At 42.2% G+C, this 27,479-nt stretch overlaps 1 protein-coding gene across 1 annotated transcript in view; it reads right to left on the bottom strand.

Annotated features, from left to right (window-relative positions):
* Window positions 1-27,479, bottom strand: part of ABTB2 (ankyrin repeat and BTB (POZ) domain containing 2) — a 134,200-nt gene that overhangs the window by 39,716 nt on the left and 67,005 nt on the right. Inside the window, exons 2-3 of the mRNA XM_009703323.1 lie at window positions 9,314-9,460; window positions 6,388-6,598 (exon numbers count right to left, since the gene is read on the bottom strand). Of these exons, the coding sequence (XP_009701625.1) occupies window positions 6,388-6,598; window positions 9,314-9,460 (358 nt within the window). The remainder of the gene's footprint in view (window positions 1-6,387; window positions 6,599-9,313; window positions 9,461-27,479) is intronic.

The following is a 27,479-nucleotide window of genomic DNA, read 5'->3' as shown; positions in this document are numbered from 1 at the left end:
GAAAGAGCTGAAGGCTCTAATTATTTCTAATGATGCACCTAGAGATCATCAAGTAAAAATGCACAAAGTAAGATCAAAGTAATGCTTTTTCAAAACATGAAATTTAGAAAATGTGATGAGGAGGCTGTCTTCATCAGATAGTCACTGGGGATTCAGAAATAGCCATAGCACAGGGGCTCTTTATTTGCCTCAACCACTGTAAGACTCTTGATAGGGAAACTGTGCCAGAAGGCTGTAGGCAGTAGCACTGTAGGAAAGCAGATGCACAAACTACTTCGAGATTCTTTTTCTCTCAGTAGAAGCCAATGGCATGTCTCTGATATATCTGAGGGCAGTATGAAAGACAAAGTAAGGTCATAAGGCAACTGCTCTACTCAGTCTGGTCTGAGGATGAGTATTTGAGTCTAAGAGGCCGAGAAGCAAACTTGATCACCATTGAATCAAGGGATGCTTTGGACAGGATTTTGACACTGTATCAGGAACTACTAATTTAGACCCATCTCTGGTTTCCATGCTAGCCAGAGTAAATTTGGATTAATTGCCAGAAGACAAAAAAAAAAATCAAGTATTCTAGCCCATGATGATTTAAATCAATAGCTCAAATATTGGAAGAATATAGCATTTGAGCAAATAGCACTCAAAAATAGCATGAAAGGGCTACAATCTTTTCTTCTGGCAGCATCAGATGCATTTTTCATCCTTTCCCAATGATGTCTCAGAGCAGGCACTACTAGAAATACTCCACAGAGAGAAAACCCTAAGTAGATAGCTCAGCTCCTTCCTCCTCCTGCCCAACTAATGTGGCACAGGAGAGTAGGCACTAGTCCATTTCTCCTGCTTGAGTCCATTTCTCTCTCTATTGAAAAATATGGTTTTCATGCTTATCCATGGGCCTTGGATCGTGTGAGGGAACAGATGTAATGGGAGAGGTCCTGTGGGAAGTAGAAAAAAATTTTAGATCACTTTTGAACCCTGTAGATAAAAGCAGCCATCCAGCTGAAAGCAGAATGAGCAGTAGCCTTTCTGAAGGATTTCATGAGACAAGGGAGAAATTGAGTGAGCTCAGGTTTGCTTACAATCACATCACAAAACAGACTCCTCTAGAGAAGCAGCAAATCTGGAGCAAGCCTTCTAGACGCCTGCACATGGAAAACAGAATGAAGCTTTCTCTTTTCTTACGAGGTGGCCCGCTGTCTGATTGTAGCTGGCTTCTTGCAGTGTCCACAGCTTTTCCAGCTGAAGAGCTGTGAATTTCCATCAAATTGGCAAGCCCCAAAATTTAGTGTTGGCAGCTGACAAATCCTACATCAGCTCTGGAATTTCACCAGCATTTTACTGGATTTTCACCGACAGAGTCAGATGGGTACAGTCTGTGTGCTTCTGCTGATGTCAATTGTTTTATACTTGTTGACATTTGGAATAAAATAATGCACCAGCAAACTCAGACAACGTGTAAAAATTGGCACATCTGCAACATGGATAGCTCAGGAAGGTCTGACATGGCCGGATCCACGGGCACTGACAGACAAACCCAGAATTACTTTTAGAACGTTCTACAGACCAACAAGATCAACAATAGGCAAACGTAATTTATAGTTTTTTTTAAATAGGGGAGCTGGAAGAGGAGGAAGCTCAGCCTACCAAAGGCACACAGATCATGAGCTACACAAGGAAGTAAGATCCAACTTTTTTGACTATTCTTAGGTATTAGATCATGCAAACTTTCCTACAATAAATGCTGTATGCACACGATAACCAAAAAGAGGACGAGGGCAGTCAATGGTGTCTATTCCAAGCTTTAAGGCTAGACCACTATCCTGGCCAAGTCATTTAACCTAGGGTAGACCAGTCCACCCAGCTGTAAAATGACACTGTAACACTGACCTTTATTTGTGCTCCATGGGGAGCAAATACTCCCCAAGATAGGTATCGCTGAGAGAGCATTCTTGCCTTGACACACCATTAAAAAATAAGACAAAAGCTTTATATTCCACTTGGGAAAAAGTGAAGAAGGGAGAAAGTAACTTCGTTTACCTTTGGATGGCCCTTCTCAACTCACAGTATCCCAAACAATCCCAGCCAACATGCTCTGCTGCTCTGGGACATGATCTCACACTGCAGAGTGCTCCCAGGCTCAGCCAGCCTGACATAAGCAATGGGAAAAAAACCAGAGCAGAAACAGAGCAGAGAAAGGAGTGCCACATGTCTGCTCACTCTTCGTGGTCCAAAAACACATTGTCTGACCTCTAACACAATACAGACTACGATCTCTGAGAAACTCAAAAAATCTTGTTGCCCAGCAGAGACACTTTTTTGCAGCAACAAAGACAGATGTGCTCTCTGATGACACAGACAAGCTCTTAGCCTTCAGGCAGTCAGGTGTATCATTACTGAGGAAAGCAGCTTGTTCTCACCTCAGGGTCTAATTCATTTGCCAAAGTATTGCACAAGTGGTACTCTGTATTTGCAAAGCACTTCCTCAGGTGGCCTGTTTGACACCAAATAGCAGATGGTTTACTGTCTGTGCAGCAAATAAGGTCATTTTGGGGTTCCAAGTGGGTTATGGCTTGGTCATACAGCAAGCAGCTGCATTCATTGTGCAAATGTTTCGCTTAAGATACCTGAGTGCTTTCTCTCTAATCCTGCCTCCTCTCCTCCTTCTGCTTCAATGCCTTCACCTGGAGGTAAGTATCAGAACCAGATATAACCAACCCACAAACTTCCCAGCATTTCAGTCTCAGTATCCCAAATCATTCACATACTGGAGGCCAGAAAGCTCCTCTATCTGCCAAGCTCTAGAGAGATAACTACATCCACCCCATTCCTGCAGGACTCTACAGTTTACCCACCTCAGTTCTTTAGTTGCCAAGGTGTTTAGCATGGATACGGCACACAGCTTATACGAGTTTAAACTGGCTCTGTTCATGTGCCTTGCATACCTACGTGCAAGCGTGTATGTTTTCATACCTTATACAGTTTACTGCAGCATACGTTCCGATGCTTGGCGAGGTTTTTAAAAGCCCTTTATGGCATATGACACCCTCCATTAGGCATGGTTTCAGAACTTGAATTCTATGCTTGCCTTCATGTTGAAGCACAGTAACGACCTTCCAGACCTTACAGTGTTATGATTTTCATAGCGCTTTGCATCGCAGTGTGACACACAGAAAGCTCGCAGACCAACAGAAAGCCAAGTAAGATGGATAGCTGGTCATCAGGTCTCTAGATAACACTGAACAACTGCAGTTCTTTCCACTGAATCAACGTGGCTCACAGATCTTCCCAAGATTGGGTTTTACCAAGTCTGCAGCTCTAACAGCCATCCCTCTCTTTGCTAAATTTCAGATTAGTATTTCATATTGATAGATTTATGCAGGAGCCTAGGAACTGAAGAACAAGCAAATGCAGAATGTGTGAGTGTTATTGTCCTTGTTTGTGACCGAGATTTTTTCAGCAGAAAACAAACTGGGATTGCAGTGCATATAGTAAGTATATTCCAGAGAGAGAGCATAAATGCACAAAAGAGCAATGCAGAGTTTGCAGCTGATTTAGCACAGCTCAGGAAAGAATAAAAGAACGGGGCTGTGCAGCCTTGCCAAGTCACATTAGGTGAATCGGTGCCCTCATCTATCATGCCACGGGTCTGGCATCTCACACGCAGCCTCAACCATCTCTCCTCTTGAGCTAGGAAAGAGTAAATTATCTCCTGTCTAAAGTGCGGCTAGCAATATTTACCCCACTGGCTATGCTAAATAATGTGCACAGAAGTGGATACAGCAAGACACACACAAATATATCTTGCAGCAAATGAAAGGTAGGGTTAGGTGTTCATTTCTGGTACACCAGGTTTCATAAACTTTTCAAAGTCAATTGTTTAACCTGATGGTCCTCAGGTTCTGGGTTTTTTCCCCCTAGTGTCAGATTTTGCTCCATTTTAATATAGCCTCTTTAATTTCCTTTACAGCTAAATACTGGTCAGAAAAAAATGGCAGAAATTTCCCTTACACCAGCTGTTTTAGGATCTAGTGCGGATTTTAAAATAGAATAGAGTTGCAGTCTGTAGTCCAAAAAAACTCTGGTGAACCATGAGAAGAGCATTGTTTGGGAGCAATCGGAGAGATAACTGCACTCCTGATTTAACTCATTTATTATCCTCAGCGTACAAAACAAGTAGCTCCAGTAACATCATTACACAGAGTACTGAAAAGGACACAACATAAAATAGAAAGCTTAATCTATGTTTCTGATACAGGCTGTTTACCAGCCTCAGTTGTACAACTGTGGAAACTAGTGGTACAACTTTACAGAATCTGGCCTTGTGAAAACTCATTTTGTGCACAGTGTGCAACATTGAAATGCAAAATAAACAACCTTGGACTAGGTAGAGATTTTGATTAAGATTAGTGAGCCCAAAAACCAGAGCTACCAATGGGCTCTGAGTTGTGCAGTCATGCCTCTTCCTGTTCCTATTTCATTCAACTTCACATAATTCCTCTTGGTTCTTCACACGTGTACATCAGTTCCCTCTCTCTGATGCTAGAGTTCTGCTCACAGATTGTTCTTTTTGAGAGGATTTTGGGGGAGGGTCTGACAAACAGACAATCTTTTTTTACTTCGTAAAATAGTGGAGCTCCCACCTGACTGAGACTTTGAAGAGGTTGGTCGAGTACAAACTACAATAAAGTACAGAAAGATTCTTCAGCACCCAAGAGAATGAAAACAAGTGACCAGTGGAGGCGGCTACACAGACCAGCTGCGGGCAAAATGTTAAGGCAGAACAGGCAGCTTCAGAGTGACAACTTTGTATTTTTCTCCTTATTTGAGGTTCCCAAGTAACTTACCAAGACTGAAATTACAGAGGCTGCCTTCTGTCCAGTATGCTTTTCTGCACCCTGCCTGAAAATTCAGAGCCTTAAAAGGAGACAGTTCAATCTACTATTATTCTCAAGAGGTCTTCTCACTCCTGACTATCCAGGCTCTGGCCACGAAGCCATCAGCCACAGTTCCAATGGTGGTGAACACAGCTACAAGAAGCCTTTAGGGCTGCTGAAATCAGTCAGCAGGCTTAGTGCAGGAGATGGGGTTGACTTGCAGCATCAGAAATGCACGGGATGAAGACAGTGCGGTCTGAGAGCAGTTAGAATTTTTTAAGAATTAATTATTTGTATGTTACCATGAATTCATACTGATTTTAGAAGCTGGGGCTGAGTACAGTAAAGCCCAAGGTGGGAAGTAGAAACCATGTTATTTACAAAGCTGCAGGGATGCTCTCCTTTCCCTGCTCACCTGTCCAACAAGCACCTTACTTTTTTGTCTTGTGAATGTGGCCTCCCCTCCAGGCTTCAACACCTCACTACACTACGAAACTTCCCAACCGCCGGCTGCTTTTAGGAAGGGCCAGGGTAGAGCCATCAGCCTGACATCCAGCAGGCTAAAAGACATCCAAAGAGTAAGCTAGCTTAAATACTGGATAGAATTAACCAGAAACCAGAATTTCTCATTTAGGTAAGATTTCTGAAATAAATATAAAATTGGATATGCATTTCCAACTGGGGAAACGTAACAAGTCTGGAGAGGCCTGGGTCTCCCTGCAGGATGCAACTGCAAGACAGCCAGCTATCAGTCTGCCTTTCAGCTGCAGAGCTGGAGAGCAGGAGCTGCCTGACCTGTCAAGGAACTCAACTTGTGGCCAGGGCTCTGAGGGCTCCCCAGCTCTCCGCTGCCACCAGCTTGTCAGGCAGGCGGCCAAGGAGCTGGGCAGGAAGGAAACCAGGGAGGTTTCTAACAGAAAAAACATCCCGCTGGAAAATTTCTGACCACTCCAATAATGGGCCTATTTTCAGTGTCAGTTATGGTGCTGGCAGAAGGTAGGGAGACCCACTGCATTTTCTGTCTAGTTATTGGCTTCCTATATAAATTTCTTTCTATACCAGACACACAGCATCAACCGAAGTAATCCTTAAGAAGAACATTCATAAACCCCTTCAAACCTCTCTGCAGCAAATGACATTGATTTTCCTAAGAATGATGACAATTGTTAAGTAGCGCTATTCAGAAGGTAACATTTTCTTTGGTAAGGTCTTTACTGCTTTAGGCAACCACATGTACCTTTGGCAGCATCTCTAGACGAGCCTTGTTGGCAGCATACAGTATATGCCTTGCTCGGAAAGACTGCATGAAAAAACAGCTCACTTTCCAGTTCCAATTCCAAGGCTTTGTAAACTTGGCAAGGCTGACAACATAGTCTGGCCTGACTGCAGGAATAACTGATGCCTGACAGGTAGCATCCCACAAAGCTGCCTGAGCTGCCCATGCACACGCAGTTACTCTACAAAAGGAGACCGTAGCGTAACGCCTTGAGTACTAACAGTTGACCAACCCACATACCGTTCATTGTTCAGGGTCATTCTTGGAGGGTCAAGGTTGGGGTTCTCCATGGACTCCATCTGAGGACAGCGTAGAAAGTAGTAGAGGGTGTGGAGAGCATCAGGGGACCAAGAGATGGGTTGCTGCTGCCGGGTTTGCCGAATGGGGCTCATGCCTGGGCGGATGGTGTTCAAGCACTGCATGTGGTGCATTGCTCGTGATACCAAATCACCTGCAAAAAGAGAAAGAATGCAAAGGCATCTCTTTACTATTCATCCGCAGTCCTCTTAAGTACACTTTCTGAACTAAGTAAAATCTCTCTCATCTAAGAGAAATGTCTTTTGTGTGCACGTATTCTTTTTCCTCCACAAAGGCACAAGTTGTCCTCAAGCTGCCACTCTGCAGGTTGTTGTATGAGAAACTTAACTTTCTTTCAAATTACAAGTTATTAGGTAGAAAACATAGAATCAAACTTCTCTCAGTCACCATACATTCAGAACAACAGCTTTACAGTGATTTTTCCATCTTGTTTTATTGCTGGTTTTCTCCTCTTTCGAACCACATATACCAGTTTCCTGCCTGCCTACAAAAACTACTGGTATCTTTGTAAAATGTCCACTGCCCAACCTGGGAGCATAGATTTCACAAGGCAAAGCCAGTAGCACCAGTACAAATGCTTTACTCTCATCGCCAGCATCACCATTTTATGTTATGAGATTGTTCCCATTTCTTTCAACTGGGTTTTGACATTCTACCCTCCTACCCAGGAACTTGTAACAAACTAATGATGTTATGTTCAATACAGAAATCCCTTCTTTTAGGGGTCGGCTCCTCTCATTCTCACTGTAGCTGCAGGTTTCTCCAGAATAACAAGACTGACTCTCTCATTAAAAAGCCAATCTTTATCATGCTGACTGTCATAAGCTGTGCCAGACATTTTCCCCTGAGCCTTCTAAGCAGCTCAATCCAGGATCTTTCTGAGCTGCTCAGTCCTCTTGGTCCTTGAACTCGAGCCAACCTGCCTTTATCTCAGAGACTGGTGGCCCTGAGGAGGCCTGGAAGAAGGCAACCTGTATCACACAGTTTCTAGTCAGAAAGGATGTTAAGACTGCAGATTTTTAAAAAGTTCACAGAGCAATGACTCCAAGACAGCAGTTATGCAGCCACATAAAGCTGGTCTTTGTGTCATAAGCTTGCTTTGGGTACACCCTGTTTACTCTCCTTTCATCGTGGTGCATTAAAAACTCTCAAGAGCTTCGCAATAAAGGCTTCAGACACTACATCTTTGAGTAGTGTGACTACCATACCAGTGAGCTGACTGATTACTATAGATTACTATACATAGCTAGGATCTATTTTTTCCTTGGGAGAATCCTCTGTTGTTTTATGTTTTACAGTCCCCTAAACTCTCACAGGAAACATTACTCTATTGTGTCCTTCAGTTACAATACTGGGAAAGGATGGAACTGAAATAGTCGCCCCATCGCAAAGCTGGTTCCTGAGAAAGCGCCCTGAACTTAGCCATCCCACATATGAATTAGTCCCGCCTCCCTCTGAAATTCTTAGGCAGTTATTATTAGTTTATTTATATCTCACAGCAATACATCGAATTTGCTAACCAACTTCTGGCTGATCCCATGGGGTTCTAGTGTTACACAGGTTAGGGAGAAACCCCCCAAAGCTATAGGATGTCTAAATTTGATAACACTATTAGTGGTTCAGATCGATGGAGTATTAAAAATCTCAGTTTGCAATGCAAAGCTGTGCAATTCGTTTGTTGCACAGTACATTCAGTTCAAGGCCCCACTTCAGAATGGAAAAACCTTCTAATATCTCTGCCTTTCCACTTGAGTAGCTCCTGACTCTCCAGGATCTAAACGTTTGACGAGAATATTACGAATCCTCTAGCATTGGTACTAACACAGAAGTCTGCGCAGTTATAGCAGAAATGCATCTGGAATTCAAATTTTCAGCTCAGAATAACGTTCCTTCTCCTTTGCACACTCACTCTCTTTTATTTTTCTGGCAATGTGCAGCAACATTTAAAAAAAAAAAAAAAAAAAGTAGGCAACTGTATCAGGAGATCTATTCACTAGATGTAATGACCAAGTTGGCCAAAGCAGAGATGGGGGAAGAGAGAGAGGAAGCTGTATTCAATCTTAAGCCCATGCTACAAATGTTCTCTTGTGTTCCAGAATAAATAGAGGTGTGTTAAAGGAATTTGAAAACCTCAAATTAAGGCAGGTTGCAAAATAAATGGTGAAACCCACAAACTCCTTACTGGCCCTGACGTTCATTAACATTCAGATGGTGGAGACTAAGAAAGTGATGCCAGCAGAAATGTTGCAAGGGAAAAGGAGACCGGGAAAACACAAATCATTTTTGTTTACTTTAAAGAGGCTTTGTGAGTAGTCTAGGAATGAAACGTTTCATTTGGTTAGCATTAAAAAAAGGTTTTGAACAAGTTTTTGTTACCAAAGTGCTGTCAGATTTTTTTTCCTCCACTTTTTGTTTTTTAAGTAATCAAAAAGCTTTTCCTTGAATATCCTGCACCCTTGACATTTCCACTGCACAAACACTAACAAAGAGAACCCTCTTCGCCATCTGAGGGAGGTGCCACTGCTGTTTTCCACAAACGTACAAGAAAGCCTCCAGACGCACCTAGGCAAAGCATCCATCTTCTGTTGACACTAACACCACTAACTCCCAAAAGGCTGGAAAACCCACATCTTCTATATCTCCAAGGTGAATTCAGTATAAAGCAGGCTAATGAAACAACGTGATTTTCATAAACAGCACCACAAGACAATTAAATCTTTACACAACGTTAGTCCAATACTGCTCACACTGTCAACAATGGCAACACTCCCACTGCCCTCAAGAGCGGAGGGACTGGCTCTCCTGCTTTACTGAAAGAAACCCACGTGCGATTCCATCTGAAACTTACTCAGTTCAGAGATGCTTCCAACGCAAGTCGCCAACAGAGATTGCTCTAAAGTTCGGAGTTCCAGCTGGGCGTAAGCATCAGCCCGTCCATCGCTGCACACTGAGCCATCGCTGTATGGGCTAAAGTAGGCAGGCAGAGACAGCACACCTGGGGGGAGAGCAAAGAACAGTTCTGTTAGCAGTGAAGTTACGGGGCAGAAAAGCACGTCTCTCTACTGATAGCAGCGATAGGGAACTCGAACACTTTTGCACCTATCTTAGGGGACTCGAGGTCTTTTGAACAGTTCAAATAAAATCAGTGTTGTAAATACCATTGGAAAGGCTGAAACGGTGAAACTAGGCTCTAGGGAGTAAGGCTGGATGTTTCTACAGCATTTAAAAACTCAAAACAAATTGCAGTTGAGATAAAACTAGATGAAAAGCTTTAGTGAAGTCTCTACTATTGTTTATACAACTCAGCTGTGCACACACAGCTTGCTTTTCAACAGCTGTATGCAGATTGCTAGATATAAAGGCCTGATTTTTAGAGGTGTGGAAGATAACCTCAAGTCCACCTGAGGTAAATGGTAGCTGCAATCTTTGCAACTCTGAAAACAAAACCACGGGCTATGCCAGTTCTTTGAACCTGCGTGTAGTTTCAAATGCGCGTACATGTGTGAATCTTTGGATACGCCAAACTACGCCCACGAGTTTTGAGGTTGACTATATTTTCACCTCTATAAATGACCCCTCTATGAGAGATTAGAAAGATCATTACATCGCACACACACATTTACCACACACACACTCCTTCCACTTCACCTTCTTGCATACATGAGCATTAATGCACAGTAACTGAACAGAGCAACAGATTTGCAAGCAGTTTTGTGTAGTTGTTATTGGGACCCTATCCTACTTTGCGCATATCCCTACAACTCACTTGCGTTGTTGGCAAATTAGAGGCCATTTGGGTGAATTGGCTGGGAACGGCAGTGAAGATTGGGGATGCTACAAAAAACTTGACATGCAGTTTCACATTGAGATGCGGGCAGTCTCTAAAAGGGGCAGTCATTCACCTTCCTCCAGCCATCTTTTTCACCCGTTATTTTTGGTCGAGCATGGCAGATCTGCAGCCACAATACAAGTCAGTGCAACATCGAGATCCAAACAAATATTGCCTCCCCTGCTTTCCTCCCAGAAATCCATTAGTTGAATAGTTTCTCTTCAAATTAGTGTTCAAATTTGCGGCCCTTGGGCCACGTGATTGCTCTGTGTGGTACAGAGGGAAAGGTGAGAATGTGAGCTCTAGAGCTGATGTGAGGTGGGGAGCACGGATCTGTGACTGAGGCTGGGTGGGAGAGTAGACCTGCCCCCTCCGGCGGTACCCCCGGGTGGATGGATGAAACCCAGCAGGACACTGCATCCATGGTGCAGGTTGACTCCGAAAAGCCTTCTGCAGTCCACTCGGCCCGTGTTCCTGCACCCTTCTTGCTACCATATTTTCAGTTGTGTTCAGTTGCTACTGTATTTTTAATTACAGATCTATCCCACAATTCCAGGAGCACACCCTGGCCCAAATTTTCCATGATTTCAGACAAGGACGCTTATAGCCACAACTGCCTGTGCCCTTACCCTGCTGCATCCTGTATTTTTGATTGTTCAACTTTGATCCATGCACAGCCGTACCAATATATTTCAGTTTAGACCCACATTTCCTTCCCACCCTCACCTTCTGACCCCGGTTCAGTCTTAGATGTGGAGATACCTTACTCCTATTGCAGTGACCTCCTGTCACATAGGTGCTGTGTACTCTTGTCAAACAAAACCCTGCCAGATGAATGGCAGTGCATTGTGCAAGACCTTTGTTTCTTTGTCTCGGTGTTTTCTTTTGAAATTTTATGCTGAATTGATCTCTCCTACCCTTTTCACATCCTCTTTGCATCCTGCTTGGTGGTAAAGCCAAGGGCTGCATCAAAAACTTCCTGGACATTTTGAGGATAAGGGAACGATTTATCTTGTTGTGCTTCTTCACTGTACATCACTGTTAGTTAATGGAGAAAACTCTGCCAATGCCCTCTGTAGCCTGAATAATTAGGAAGTCGAGGCTTTAAGAGCTAACAGAAGCGATGCATGCAAACTAGAAGAGCTTGCTTGAAATACACTGTAGCCTCCTATACAGAGCCTAAGCCACTTCCTTTTCCATGTTAAAGCTATGAAAGGATGTTTTAAGACATATGGACTGAATTTATGGCAGAGGAAGAATGAAAATAGACAGATTTGTCAAAAGTTTCAAATAGAGGCATATAATTCTACAGAGGTGAAAACAGAAACTGGCAGTTACATTACTAAACCAGGCAGAGGAAAAAGAAAGGAGCGGGGGGCGGGGGGCACATTTCCTCTGCCAGGCAGTTTCAGTTGGTTCTATTTTCTAACAAGGAATTAAAAATAAAGATTTGTAGAATGATTTAAGTTGGCTCACAAAAGAAACAACATTTTCTCAGTTTTTCAGTTAGCAGTTTGCCAGGTGCTGTGGGTAAAAGGAAACAGGGATGCTTTATTTACTTTTGGAAAAATTACTCATACAAGATAGTTACAGACAAGATTTGTGTTCTCACCTGCCTTGATACAGCTGAGAAATATCCTCTATGTACGAGAGAGAAATAAGGAAGTTTCCGAGACTCTGGCCACATGCCAAAGCCCGATGATGCCACTGGGGATTTTCCCTGGGACGGCAGTGGGGTGTGAATCAGGCCCTCATTACATAAGAGTTCACAAAGGCTCCCCACGTCTGGCAGGTCTCGATAGGTATGAGCAGGCCTGGGAATGAGAAACCACACCTCTCGACACTGCTTTTGAGACAGACAGAGACCAGTGACCGAATGGGCAGCAAAGCAGAAACGTACCCCACAATTTTTACATCTTCATAGAATCGCAGAAGGGTTTGGTTGGAAGGGACCTTAAAGCCCACCTCGTTCCAACCCCCCTGCCATGGGCAGGGACACCTCCCACCAGACCAGGTTGCTCAAAGCCCCATCCAACCTGGCCATGAACACTTCCAGGGAGGGGGCAACATCTTGCAGCACGCTAATCTGGATTTCCTCTCTGATATGTTTCCAGTAACTGCACAGAGTTGGAGAAGCATCATCTTTGCTCTTCAGATCAGAAATTCAGGCACAAGGACAGCTGCAGTCAAGCTTTGCCCACTTGTATTATAATTAGGATCAGGACTTAATCTTTAATATCAATTAAAAAACTACTGTTTGATAACAGAGGTGACTGCACTGTGATGACTACTTGTACCCCAAATGGCAGTACCTGGTCTCCTCCCACCCAAATCAAGAAATCTGCAGTCAAAAGGTGCTATAAGAGTATAAACCACAGGGGCAATTTCTATTTCTATCTGGCATTCACATTTCTGTATTTTTGTATTTGTGGCAACACTGGTTTTAATCATGGCTAGCTAAATAAGCAAAACTGTAATTGAAATAAATCAATTAATGTCAAAACATTCTCTGTTTGAAATCATGTTAAAACTGCCGATTTATTTCCTGACATTCAAGACTCTGTTCTCCCCACAAGACAACAATGTGAAACAGCACGTAATTACCGTGCAGGAATGAACCATTCAGGCATGCACACCACTGTTCTTCGAATATTTTCTCTGATGTGGGCCATGTTGTGTTTCCTACACATCCCTGGCTGTATTCTGGCATTCTGGTCACTTTTCTTTTTTTAATTAACCAAGACTTTAAGTACGAGATCCAAGCCCAGGTGAAGTTAGTGAGAGTCTATTAATTTGAGCATGACTTAGGTCAAACCCCAAGAGCACAAGGAGCTAAGAAGTCACCTTTCTAGAATGGCAGGAGGCAACACCCTGCAGCAGCTCAATTGAACGCGTGTTTGTAGCATTGCGATTAATGCATGGCTGGCTAACAATTTGTTTCTGATATTTCCATAGCCTTTGAAATAGCAGCTGGAAATACAGGCATGTTTATTCTACCTCAGTTAAATACAAAACCTGTTCAAGGGCACTTGCTGCCAACAGTCTTAAAAGGTAGTCACGACTGGGTGAAATTCCATTTAAGCGGTTCCTTAAACTCAAATTATACTGCTTGCCTAAAGATTTTGAAATTGTTGTCCGTCATCTGACGCTTTTTAATAGCATCTGAAAATGTTTCCACAGTCTGAGCTAGGTCCAGGGAAAAGTCTGTTCACACTCTTGGACATCTTTGTGCTTTAAGAGGCGCAGCAGCTTCTGCCGAGAGCTCTGGCTGGAACGTGATAGCTCCCATGAGCAGGGCTGTGCAAAACTCTTGCGTGGTTTCCCCAAGCTGGGCAATCGGTCCAGTCCTCAAGCAAGGCAATTTCTGTACAGAGCTCTGGCTCCATCTCTGAATGTCTCATCATAATTAAGAGGCTGGTATCAAGTTCTGCTCTTTTGATATCAAGATACAAGCAAATGCAGACTTTTACCTGAATTTCCTAGTGATTAACTCATCAGCCATTTGATGACTTTCAAACACTTATATGATGTCTGGAGGTTAAGATGGGGCCACGCACAAGTGGCGAAGGGCCAAGGAGACTTGACTGGAAAGCACCTGAATTCTGCTGTCTGGGATTCCTCACCGAAATTGCCCAGGGTACTAACTCCCTTATTTCAGAAATGCACTGGCTGTATTTGTGACAGGCTGGGCAAAGAATCAGGAATGTAATTAGGACAGGGTATAAACTATAAACTACTAACACAGAAAAAGTGCTTTTTTTTGTTCGTTTGTTGTGTTTTTTTTAATAAACCTAGTAAAGTCCATGAGACAATACAATATGTATTGATTTCTCCCTTTGGTCAGAATAAAAACAGGTTCTCTGGGCAAGGATTCTCTCTGTGGATTGTGTTTGCATTGCACCCAAAACAGTGGCAATCATTACTGAACAATACCATAATACAAATCAGAACAACAGGAAACAAGTATCTATTTGGCAAAACCAGCTAGAAACAACAGAAAATTCAGGATCGTCTTTATACATTAGAAATTGTTTCTAAAAGCCCCTAATACCACAAAAAGCCACATATGTGAAACCAGAACTGCTGTGAATATGCTAGAAAAATGTATTATGAAAACAAGTAAGAAAAAACAGTCTTGCTCTCCAGCATCAGTGTACTTTTGCAATGTTTGGCTTTCCTTAAGAAACATTCTGCGAGGTGAGAATGATAGCTGTGAACTGAGTGAACCGAGCTGTGATTTGGAAGGCCAAAATTTTGAAGACATGATGACCTGACTACACTGAAGCGAACAGCCAAATCCCACTGATTTCAATGGACCCGGTAAAAAACTCATCCAACTGCAACTGCAGTTCCCACACTGGAATTTGGCCGTGACATCAGGATGGCTGTCACCTTGCACAAAGTCCTGTAATTCTTCATGGCAAGGAGCATTCAAGGGTCTCCTTGTTTTTTGTCTCCCATTCTACCAAGCAACACAATGCCATGCAGTTCCCTCTTGTCAATCAATTCAGAGTACAGACCACCACCTAGAACTAATGCCAATTCCTGGAGCTCCGTTTTCTTCTTGCTGACCTACTGCTGCTAGGAAAGCTCAATCCTCCTTTATTTTATGAAATGAGACAGGATCATTCTGACAGAATATAAGCAAACGCTCCCCACCTCCCCAAAAAACAGGCAACCAAAGTGTTCCTGATTTGCTCACTCAAACCTAAACACATCAGGCTCTCTAATCAAGTACAGTCATGCTATAGATGTGAGAAAGACTTGTGATCAGGAAACAATGCATATAATTGCTAACATATAGGGAAATAAAGTGGCTTCTGCTATAAAGCAGGCAGGCATCTCTTTCAGTTTGTCTCTGTCAGCAGTAAGAAAAATCAAACACAGTTGCTTGTATCTGTATCCACATTAAACAGTAATTCTGTAATTGAAAACAGGAGAAAAAGCAGAAGAGGGAGGAGCTTCAAGCAGAGAGAGATCTTTAAATCTTCTGCAAGTGCTGAACTGGATCTCTCTGTCAAAGGGCTCCTGTCCTAATCGGACACTTCTGGACAGATCTATCTGATTCATACAGCCCTCACACAGGCTCCTCGGTCTTGGTCTAACTGCTTGTACAGACAGTCCCCTTCAAATTAACGAAACGCAGTTTGCCTGGACTTCAGGAATGTTATCAGAGATGAGTTATCTTAAAGCATGCAGTCTGGTCCTTCATGTAGCTCACTGTCAATAGACATTGCTTGACCGAAGTATCAAAATACCCCAAAACAGACTTTTAAAGCACTCTGAAAATCCACTTCTCCTTTTCTGGGGTGCAGGACCCCTCACGGTCCAAAAGCAGTGAAAGCAGCAGAGTTCACAGCTTCTGCAGTGCGACACGAACTTTAACACTACCCTTCCGTATGCACTGCCCCAGAAAGAGCCAAAGCCTACTGACAGTGACTACAAATACTTAAATGCCTCCCTACTCCTAGGTAACTAACTGTGTCCTGTCTTCATCCCATGCTTGGCAACATGCAACATACTTTGCCTCACTTTGGCTATGAAAATGCTGGAATTGGGCTGGAAGTTGGAGGAGAGAAGGTAAGAAGTATCTATAAGAACTACTATATTTTAATCCAGCTGTGATACAGAGGATTGCAAATTACTATAAATGTAAGAGAAAGGCCTCGGTTTAATACCAAGTCAGTATTTACTGAGTCATTAATCCCACTTCCATATCCCTGTGGTCTTCTGGACAACCACTAACCTGGCTTAGCCCCAAGCGCTTAATTGAACATAAGCACAAGGGAACATGTCCTTGGCTTATGTTTTAATGCCAAAAAAACACAGCAAATTTTATCTTCAGCAGCAGCAGCACACTTTGCAAGACAAAAGGTATCAGTGCTTTTATAAGACGGTGATTGTCCTCATTTGCATTTCCTAGGTGGAGAAACAGAGACAAAAGAGAAGTAACTACCAAGTTCACGCATCAGAACCAGCTCTTTGCAAAGTCCAACCCTCCCAGTTCAGAATCCCTAAGCCATTCAACCTTGCCCACATGAAACTGCCCAACACGGAAACATTGCTCTCACAACCTGGATCCAGAGATTTGAAATAAATGGCATGACTGCAAGGCTTTAGTCTAGGCTTGTAGAACTATGCTACCTATTTTCTGCATCACAATAAAACATCTTTGAGAATATGATCTGTAAATATAAACTGTAAATGCTTCCTAGTACTATGTCTACAAGTACTTTTGAAAAGGAGCGTGTGTGCTACCATGTCAACAAATACATCCCTAGAAGTAGGCTGATCCATTACAATTTTGCACATACGGTTTTCCAGGCATTGGATCTTCTACGCAGGGTCTCAGGACAGGGCAAGACTCACACCAGATTGCAATGTTAGGTTGAGAGATAAAACCACCTTTGTTTCTAGGACTCTTATTTTCAGGATCCAGTAGGGCACATTAAAGAGAAAACCCTGTATTTGGCTATAAATATCAATGAAAAAACAGAGAGTAAGTTTTATGAGGCATGATATAAACAGATTATGAACACTGTGAAAGAAACACAAAACCAGACTCCTGTGCCAAAAAAATGACTGTGGTCCAACAGGCAGAAGAGTTAGCATTAACTAGTTGTGTAAACCTCAACTAGTTCACTCAATCTCAGAGCCCCAGTTCGCTTATCTGGAAAATGGGGATATTGCATCATTCCTGTTGCGGGTGGTATGACAGAAGCAGCGTTCTTGCTTCATTTCTCAGTCTCATCTTACTCCTTCATGCTACTCAACATTTCAGCAGTGTCCCCATTTCCCGTATGTGTCAATAGTACAGTGTGGTCCCTTATCAACAGTCCATTTTTCATTTACATAGCCCTTTTCACCGTCAACAATCCCAAAGCTCTCAAAGACACAGCTACTTCAGAGATGAAAGGAGGCAATATTGTGACAATGTGTAATTCCACCTCAATGGAGCTTATGATAGAAGAAGAGAAGCTTTACCCAACTGAGAAGGTTAAGAAAGGCAAAATGGATTTTAGCCTAATAGAGATTCTGATGCGGATACAATATTGGGACAGTTATTCAGACAGACATAGCAAAAATACCATAAGAAATTATTAAGAAGAAACAACATATGAAAGCTAAAAAACAAACCTTATTTTTTTAAAGAAAGAGAGAGAGATACGACAGGTAAACAATGGCAACTCCAGAAACACTGAGTCCTTTAGTGGCATTACTGTGGGGATTAGAAAGCTTAGGGAGAAGAGGTCTGTATCACTTTCTCCATTTCCTTGGAATTCTTTAGAAGTCTCCAATTTAGGTGCTTTTACAGTAAAAACAGCTTCATTTGGAATAACCAGTGGGACTGCAGCAACTGCAGGCACCAGCTAGAGCCCTCATACCCTCTACAATACCCTCTTCTAATCCATTCCTTATTGTTCACTGTCCTTCCTGAAATATGGTCTTTGAATCATGCCCAGTTCTCCAGATGTGGTCTGAGTAAGCTCTTTGTACATGCCATAATGACCTCTCTTTACTTGCGTTCAATTCTTCTATTTATACATCCCATGATCTGTATGATTGCCAAACACAAAGAGGATAGTAAATTTATATCCTCCGTCACTCCCAGTTCCTTTTCTTAGGCAACGTTGAGATGGAGAATCTGACCAGGGCAGTACTCCAGAATAATTCCCTGCAATCCCTTCTCAGCTATTCCAGAGTAATGTTTTGAAAGAGCTTACTCTACATGACCCCTGCCCATCAACATCTTTATACAGGTGAGCCCTTGGCCTGCGTCCTGGTTTTGGCTGGGATAGAGTTAATTTTCTTCCCAGTAGCCGGTACAGTGCTGTGTTTTGGATTTAGTATGAGAATACTGTTGATAACACACTGCTGTTGTAGTTGTTGCTAAGTCGTGCTTACCCTAAGTCAAGGACTTTTCAGTTCCCTGTGCCCTGTCAGCGAGGAGGGGCACGAGGAGCTGGGAGGGAGCACAGCCCGGACAGCCGACCCCAACCAGCCCAAGGGATATTCCATACCACAGAGCGGCATGCCCAGTATAGAAACTGGGGGAGTTGGCTGGGAGGGGCTCATCACTGCTCAGGGATGACCTGGGCATCAGTCAGTGGGTGGTGAGCAACTGCATTGTGCATCACTTCTCTTTCTTGGGTTTTATTCCTCTCTTTCTCTTTGTTATCTCCCTTTTCACTACAACTACTACTACTAGTAGTATTATATTTTACTTTATTTTAATTATTAAAGTGTGCTTATCTCGACCCATGGGTTTTACCTTTTTCTGATTCTCCTCCCCATCCCACCAGGGCGGGTTGGGAAGGAGTCACCGAGCGGCTGTGTGGTACTTAGTTGTTGGCTGGGGTTAAGCCATGACAAAAAAACCCCACACAACCTACCCTCATTAGGCTCTCCTGACTGTAGTAAACATGCCATTAACATAAAATTTTAGAAACTGTGGTCACTTATTAATAAACATCAAGACTGCAATTACATCAGTTAATGACTTAAAACATCAGAGCATCGTAAGAGCAGTTTATTCTGCGCTTATTTTTAAAAAGCCATGAGGAAATAGGAACTCAACAGGAACCAAACTACTGCTCCTAAAGGACTGATCTTTTTTAGATGCCTCAAAGATTGTCTCCATTAGCTGTCAGCAACACCGGCCCTCTGATGCACAGACATGCAGTTTTGATTTTTTCAGGGTGAAATATGCATCTGTCACTCAATATAAAATTGAAATTTTATCTAAGTGAAACACAGCACAGACCTGAAACCATAAAGTCTGACCTCAAGAGGGCAAGGTTTGGCGTCTCGCTGTGATGATCACATGCATACCATTCCCGCAGACGAAAATGATTCAGGTTTTGAGTCACTGGCCAGACAGTAGAAAACTTCAGGAGGGTGTATCCTGGGTGGCTCACAAGAAAAAAGACAGTATATTGTAGATTTGATACCTACAGTTTAATCTCCAATATTGTTGCCAGCATAGCTCCAGTAAATTGCTCACACCAGCGTTTATGTGCACAAGTAGTTCATGAATCACAAGCTTTGTGATTTTTACCCCAAAGATGCCCGGAACCCAGTACTAGCTTTGGTGAGCACAAGTTTTTGAGACAAGTATAAACACAAAGCTCCACCATAGAGATAACAATGTTTGTGTTTGACATGCGCCATTAGACAGGGTTTACTATGTAGGAATATTTTGATAGTGCTAAAGACCAGCAACAATTCTATCCCAGAACAGAAGCTATTCCTCTTTTAATTTTTACTTCCTCAAATAAACAGTTGGAAGTATTTGGCAGTTTTTTCACCCACAATACAGCAAATCAGTCTCTTACTAATGATAGTATTTTGCAACTGTCTGCTTCCTCATATCAAAGCATCCTGGAGATCTCGTCAACAATGAACAATTTGTTTAGAGACTCAGAAATGGAGTCGAGGAATTCCACTTGTTCACCAACTGCTGAATTTTGCCTTCTGTCTTTGCAACACCTTAGCCTATTTCTCACATCATGTGTGGTACTAAAGGACCATCTCATACCCTCTACATTCATGCTTGGCTTTCTTGCATGATGTATGCCACTTGCTCTGGCTTCTTGCACCTATTTTACCCTCTACTTCTGCATCCACATTCTTCTTTCTTGTCCTCTCGTCATTTGCTCATCCTCGTCACGCTTGTACTCTTTCCAGGATTCAGCCTTTCAAGGCTCAAAGCCAGTTACAAACAAGAGTAGATACAATATCTATTTTTGAATGTACCCTGTGGGGGTAGCAACACGACAAGAATTTGGCAATATTTGTAAAGCTAGCAGAAAAAAACCCCAGCAACTCCACTGCAAGGCTCTGGCCTGTCTCTCACATTGCATAAGTGCCAAATGCATTTCAAAGTCTCTTGGTTGTAGCCATTTATAGTTTGTATAAAAAGCATAACTTGTACACTTCCATTAGAGCCCTAAATATAACTGCCCTAAGCAAGTATTCACTTTTCAAACAGTACCTCTTTGAATTTTGTTTTCAAAAGAATGCTGTTGCCACTATATTATTTATAGACATTCACATTAAGATCTAAATACTTAGTCAGGAAACTGCTCAGATTAATGGATCCCCAGCATTGTTTTATAACTCTAAATAGCTCAGAAGAAAAACAGGTTGCTTGTATTTTTATTCAAGAACAGCATCTTTTTTGCATAAGCATAAAAAGCAGCAATGTTTACAGTGCTCAGACTGGATTGGCATGGTTCTTTGAAGAATCTGGAAACACTACCACATGTTCCAGTTTTTTAGCATAGCATCTGTGTAGAGGATGAAAATTAGAATCTCAGTCTTGTACCTTATTTTTTTTTTAAACAGGGAAAATATATTTTGATATCTTTATTACACCCGTGCACTCTATCTGTAATGGATTCAACCATTCAACCCAACTGATTTTGCCAGTGTGCTATCTTCTTGAGGCTTCCTTGCACGTGAGTTTCCAATTACACCGTTTCATAGCACACAATTATTTTCTTGACACTTGGAACATAATTATTTGTAGAAGTGACCTCCCTCAGGTGAGATGATGAAAAAAATATGAGAAAAATTGCCTTATGGCAGAAGTAAAAAGGAAAGTATTTTTTAGAGCAAGACAGGTTCTCATCCTTTTACCACATTGCGTGCACGCAGAGACACTAACAGTGTCCCCAGGAGGAATAACACCGTGTAGCAGCTCCAAGAGCGAGCACCCACGTGCCAGAACAGCTTTGGCAAGAGCACAGCCAGTGCTCCAAATACCAAAGTGGTCATTCTCACAATAAGCAAATATAAGACAATAAGCAAAAACAATGTTGTGATTTTGTGCCCACCATTTCTACCAGAGAGAGCGTCAAATTAATTTTAATTAAATGTTATGGAACTCTCACTGCTAACTGCAAAATGAAGTGATATTTCTTGCACTTTCGCCTGAAGAGCAGCTCAGCCCTGTCCCCATCACCGCTGGCAAACTCTGCAGGACCTGAGGTGTAGGAAACAAACTCTGCAATACCTACCTGCTTATCCGTGACTGTGCGGCCTGTTCTTCTAAATACCTTTCAAAATCAGGAAGCCAATTATCTTTAAAGTAATCTTGCATAATGTTGTGCTAAAATAACTTGCCCACAGTCACAGTCAGGGGCTATTCAAACAGCAGGACCACAGCAACCCGCTTACTAGAGAAGAAGACCTGAGGAAGGACACAAGCTGACTGCAAACAAAAAAGCAGGCAGTTATTACAATTGTGCATGCCTCTCCCTCTTTTCAGTTAGCGCCCATTCCCAACAATGAACAAGCCTGCTCTCCTAAACGTGAAGATATTCCTAAGGCAGCATCTCACACACTGGTGGTGAAGATTAAGATTACAAGAAACCTTCCTACAATTCTTAGGAAAATAATGAAAACCTATCTCTCAGGAAAAGATCCTTTCATTGACAAAAAATAACACAGCTGGAAAAATGTTGTGGGTTTGTTGTTGTTTTTTTTTTTATTAAATGATCACAGCATTACCTCTGTCTATAAAACTTCTGTATTCATTAGGCTATAAGGTAAAACTCATTTTTTTTATGTTGTTGGTTCTGTGCTGAAGCCAGACTATGTTGCTCTGCACTGCGATTTTCTCTCCGATGGTAACGTGCAGCATCTCTCCTGCTGTGTAACAGATACGCAGCATGGAAGTACTTGAAAAGCAAGGGTCCATACCACATAAATAATCCCATACCACATAAGTAATCACTTTTTGGATCCAGCTGTTTGTGTGCAACTGCTATGTCCTAGTAACATTAATAGTTTTGACTATTGCCAAGAAAAAAGTCTTAGAAGGCTTTTTAAATTTGTCATGGAGGAAAGCAAAAGCTAGAACCATGGCAGATGCAGATTTGGGGAGGCTCAACTATCTAAGAATACTTTGTTCCTCAAATAGCACTCTGTTCCTTCCACCAAATTATTGAAGCAATAGTTCGAATAAGAGACTGTTCTGTTAAAACAGAACAAGCTGGCAAAGGCTAAAGCTAGAGTGCACTGCAGTTCCATTTAGGGAATTTCAAAATGCAGATAGGAATAAAGATTGGAATAAGAAATGGGAACCATCACTTGGATCTGAAATCCAGGTGCTTTTACTTTAGAGCTATCTTTTTCCCAAAAAGAAATACAACAGTAACAGGGAAGGGAAAGGAGCATACAGGAGACTTGGAGAGGCTGGAAATGGATACATGGAAGAAGGATGGTGGGAAAGGAACAGGAAAAAAACCCCAAACATTCTCTGATGAAGGATATTAGTGAAAGAATGGGAGAGCGTTGGAAAACAGTCCAATAAGTAAGAGGCACTTCTGCTTGCTTATCTTGGAAATAGTTTATTTTTCCTAAAAATTTTCAAAGTCTTGAGGAACTTAAAATGCTCTATATCCTTTAACCCCCAATACCATTTGTCTCCCTTGCCCTCACCTCGTTCCCTGAAAAGCAGCACAATAAACAATGGGTGACCGAGCAGAGCTGGACGTGCCTCTTCTTCATACCAATGGGAACCTGATAGCCACTGTAGCTATCTGGGCAAAGTCATTCCGTTTCCACGTGTCCCTTCGCAGGCTAATTGCAAGATCACCATAATAAGGTACAACGATAAAGGAATCACTTAAAGGAACACTGTGCTTTGAAACCTGAAGATACTTGGGTTTGTTTTGGTTTTGCTGTTTTACAGTTCTTCAGGGCAGAATAATCAAACACGAAGAGAAAAAGGCTACGGTCTCCTAACTACCTATTTTCTTCAAGATCCTCTTCACCTTCCTGCCCTATTCTTACTAATAAATCACTGATTTACTGTTACAGCCCTGCAGGCCCGATCACTGCTTCTTCATCTCAGTAGGAGCCAAATGATGATTGAGATGCCAATATATTAGGCTGGCCTGATTCAAAGAAGGATAAGGAACAAAGCATTTGTGCAAAGCAAAGATAAATGAATATAAATCAAGTGCTGAGCCATTTTCTGTGATGGATTAGCACCTTTCTTTGACCTAATAATGTCAAGGGGTCTCCAAGCTGACAGCAACTAATGTGGAAATCTCCGTGCTGTGCAAAGCCAGGAGGAATCCTGATCTTCAGCTGCACTATTACTCTATTTGTATTTTGCTGGGTGTCTCACTCAGGTGTAAGCAATCCATCTCCTTCATCTCACCTTGAGAAATGTCACTACAGTGTCCACCAAACTACCTCTAGAAAATAGGAGAGAGATTTCTTTCACTCCGTCTTTGAGTTTCTCCCTGTAATCCCATTTTTACCAGTAACCCAGCAGATCATAGATAGTACTTGCCTAGCCAAAGACCAGACAGAAAAGCTTTCTCAGTACCTGGTGATGTTGCTAGAGTATAAAACTAAACAAAGCCAGCCACAAAAAGCAGATGTTTGGATCAAATCTGGCAACTGCAGTTTTACCAAAAACAGAAGGCAGCAAAAAAAATGGCATGCACAGAGAAAACTTTAGTGCGAATCAAACCCAAACCTCTCCGTTTTGGCCATATGCAGTAGCTAGAGCTATATTATATAGTGTTTAAAGATTCGTTGTGTCCCTGACAGGTGGCAAAAGCTGCAGCTTTTGAAAGCAGGAAATACATCAAAGTCCTGTAGCTATTGTAGCCTCTGCTATTCTCATTTCCCAGATGCAAAAGAGTTATCTATTACTTGTCCAAAATTGTCAAAACAAGAGGAGAGCTATGTTTCTCCTTTGTTTGTGTTGCAACATGAGCCTCTGTGTTAGGTCTTAGACGAGGTGCCTGGACGCTTGGGTGAGTAAAACCAAGTTTTTTACCCCTGGGTTGTTCTCAGCTAGCTCTGGTTCTGCAATGCAAACAACATGGGATCCTCAAATCACAGCTCTCGCATCAACCCACCCGACAGGTGACTGGCACTTGTCTAACCTGTTACCTTTGTCTGGAGACTGAATCACCTCTCACCCTCTCTATAGAGCTGACCTGATGAAAGAGTATCGTTTTAACGTGCTTCAGGCCAGACTGCACCCATATGTCTCCACATTACCCATTCCATCCAGACTGACACAGATAAGAGGTAGTATCTCAAAGACACCCAGGGCATTAAAAACGAGCTGAAGGCTTGGTACATTGCCACCAACATTGTTTTAAACTTCCATTGAACTGTCTCCAGTACTAGAGCAACCCTGCTCCTGCCTCTCTACTTTGACCTCAAGTTTTGTGTCCCTCGCCTCCGCTTTTGTCAGATTTGGACTTTGTGCAGTTGCACCATAAGGTGCTTCAGGAAACAGAGGGATGTGTCTCTCTGTCTTTTGTTATCCCCTCTCTCTCAGTAAGCTTAGCTTTAGTCACATCAATTCCTCGCCTCAGCATAAGCACTGTATAAACACATAAATGCAAGTGCAGGCATAAATGGGGCAGTGGGGACATGTTTGGGGGTGAAAGGGGACGGGTGAGACTGCAGGAACCCCAATTTAGTTCAGCTTAAGCTGTGACAAAATCCCACCCTTACATTGCCACCACATGTTACAGAAGTAATAGAAACTGCTAAAATACTGAAAATCATAAATTGAATAGAATCCCTTAAATATATCTCTTCTGCTTTTAGAGAAAATAGTAAAAGACTTACTTTTAGAAATTAGCAGAAAACTTAGCCACAGTTTTGGCATTCTGAGAGAAACTGAATTTGCCAAGTGGAAGAAGTTGTTTATAAGAAAAGAAACAGAGAACTGGAAACAGTTCCAGAAAATTTATTATGATCCACCTGCTTTCAGCCAAAATATTACATCAGCCTAGATAGCCTGAGAACTGGAACAATATTACTCTCAAATTAGCAAGTTGCTTGGTACAACAGGCAGGGAGAAATGGTTTTGCAGGAGGGCTGGGTTCTCTGCCTAGCTCGGCTAGGGACCATGGGCAAGCCTGCTTCTCTGCCTCTAAACTTACTACCTGTAACCAGAAATAAAGACATTTCTTTTTACTCCTGAGGTTGTTTTTTGTTTGGTTAGTTGTTTTTTTGGTTGGTTGGTTGTTTTTGTTGGAGGAAGGAAGTGCTATGTGTTTTAAAAACAAACATCTTAAATTCTTAGGACAGTGAGCATCTCTTACTAACACTTCCAGAATTTGCTGTTCTCAGGCGTGAGCTTTCTTGGTTCAACGCTTAAAGAAGGATGAATGCAAGCTAGCCCCAATCCAAAAGCCATACAGCCACTGGTGCTGATGACGAGGTAGACTTAAGTTTATAGTGCCAGCGTGCCAAGGAATTCTATGTGTGGTGCTGTGTTTAAAAAAGGAAAACACAAGACATGCAAAAAGGTCAGTTGATCCTTAAGTATTTTAAAGATCATAATTAGAGAATACTTTTTCAATATTTAGACAATTTCACTCCTAAATAAAATACAGCACTGATTTAGTTACAATATGACCCCTCATCTAATAATGTTTTCTTCCTCTACCAATGCAATCAAAGCATGCATGTTCCCGACTTCAGCCGGAGGGTGATTCCTCTCATTTAGCACAACTGATAAATTACCTATTTTATGAGAGTCTAAGAAGCCAAGACTCATAAACTCTCTGATGGAGCTGGCATGACATCATTAATTCTGAAGCACTGTTATGGATGCCTTTTATCTTGAAGTATCTAAAAGAACTTTCTTACACATTAAACAAGGTAGTTCATAGGCAGTGCTCCTGGAAAAAGGAAATACAGCCACCGCTGGGGCGAGAGGAAAAGAAAAACCAGTAGCTGCCCACACACAGCAATGCTGTCCTACCAATTAAGAAAGAAAAACTACGATCCCGCAGACATACAAAATGTTCATCTGCTCTTAGGAACTGCTCTGGGGAATGCTGAGAAGTCAGGACTGGACTAGTGCATCGGGCAAGTCCAAAGCACTTGCCAGTGGCACAGTTCATTAAAGCCCTGGCCTGTTCAGGATGCCTCCTCTCTCCTTCCTCACAAAAACGGTCACAGAGAGGTGGGACGCACAGAAGAGTCTAAGTCCATTGCCACGGCACCTGTGCAGGGCCAGCCCGTGCATCTGCTGACAAGGCAGGAGGCTTGGCTGCCACGGGTAGTCCAACACCACACCAAAGTGTGTTGGTGATGCTCTGAAGGTCTTGGCGTTGGTCTAAAAAGCTTAGGATTAGCGTGATCATTTTAGACTCTCTTCAGCTAGACAGAAGTCCCTACAGTGTTTCAGTCCCTGAGGACATAATCTGAAGCTTATTCTTGTACCATCATTTTCAAATGAAAGTCCAAAGTTCCATGTAATTGCGCAGATATAGGATTCACAAAAGTAAGCTTTCAGGCTTGTGACTCAGTCTGGCCATGGCTGCTGAGGAGACAGACGCTACAGAATTGGACATAACCCACAGGCTGCTTGTTCCCAGCTTCGAACGATTGATTCATTTATTTACTAATGTGTTGATTTTGTATACCACATTCTCAGAGGTACAACTGTTCAAGCTCACATCACTTGTTTTGTGAAAGCTGAAATTTTAATGAAACATCCTGATGCAGTTTAACATGAACAATATCTTTCCAACTGCTTTAACTCACTTGTGATATGTGTAGTTTAAAATTTTCTTCATTCCCTGGCTTAACCTGTTGTGTAAAGTTGCTGCCGTGTGCTTTTTAACAGCTGCCATATTCAGCCCTGAAGGCTACTGTTACAGGGCAGTTAGGGAAAATGTGATCTCTAAGTATCCTTGACATTACTCATACAAATGGGTTGACTAATTGGTCATCTTAAAACGTGTTGCAATTTTGGGTAAATGCTGCGGAAGTACAAACATTACCGTCACATTACAGAAAAAGAAAAAACTTCTGCAATGGAGGAAACGAAGGTAGGAAATTCTCTGCTCACACACATACAGCTTTTGTTCCCTAGTACAGGACATGGGAACACAGGTTTCCATGAAACTAGTTGACCTCCTCTGTGCAAGATTTTTTTTCTTTAAGATTTCTTTCTGTCTTTACATAAATTCTATTTGGTAATATGTTACCTCATAAAGAAGATCTTTAGGCAAATGTAAAAGGGATTTTTTTGAAAGACTTTTCCTACTTTCTCCATCTCTCACCACTCCATACACACTGGAGTGTTCTGACAAAAGAAGACCTGAAATGAGGTTCAGCGTCTGAATATTCGTTCTTACAACACTGAATCCTCTTAAAGAGCTCCAGTAATCTCCCATTAATC

The sequence above is a fragment of the Cariama cristata genome, unplaced genomic scaffold, assembly GCF_000690535.1.
Source record: "Cariama cristata isolate BGI_N322 unplaced genomic scaffold, ASM69053v1 scaffold6397, whole genome shotgun sequence".
NCBI classification, from domain to species: domain Eukaryota; kingdom Metazoa; phylum Chordata; class Aves; order Cariamiformes; family Cariamidae; genus Cariama; species Cariama cristata.
The sequence above is the reverse complement of the archived record's forward strand: the minus strand, read 5'-3'. Positions and strand labels throughout refer to the sequence as shown.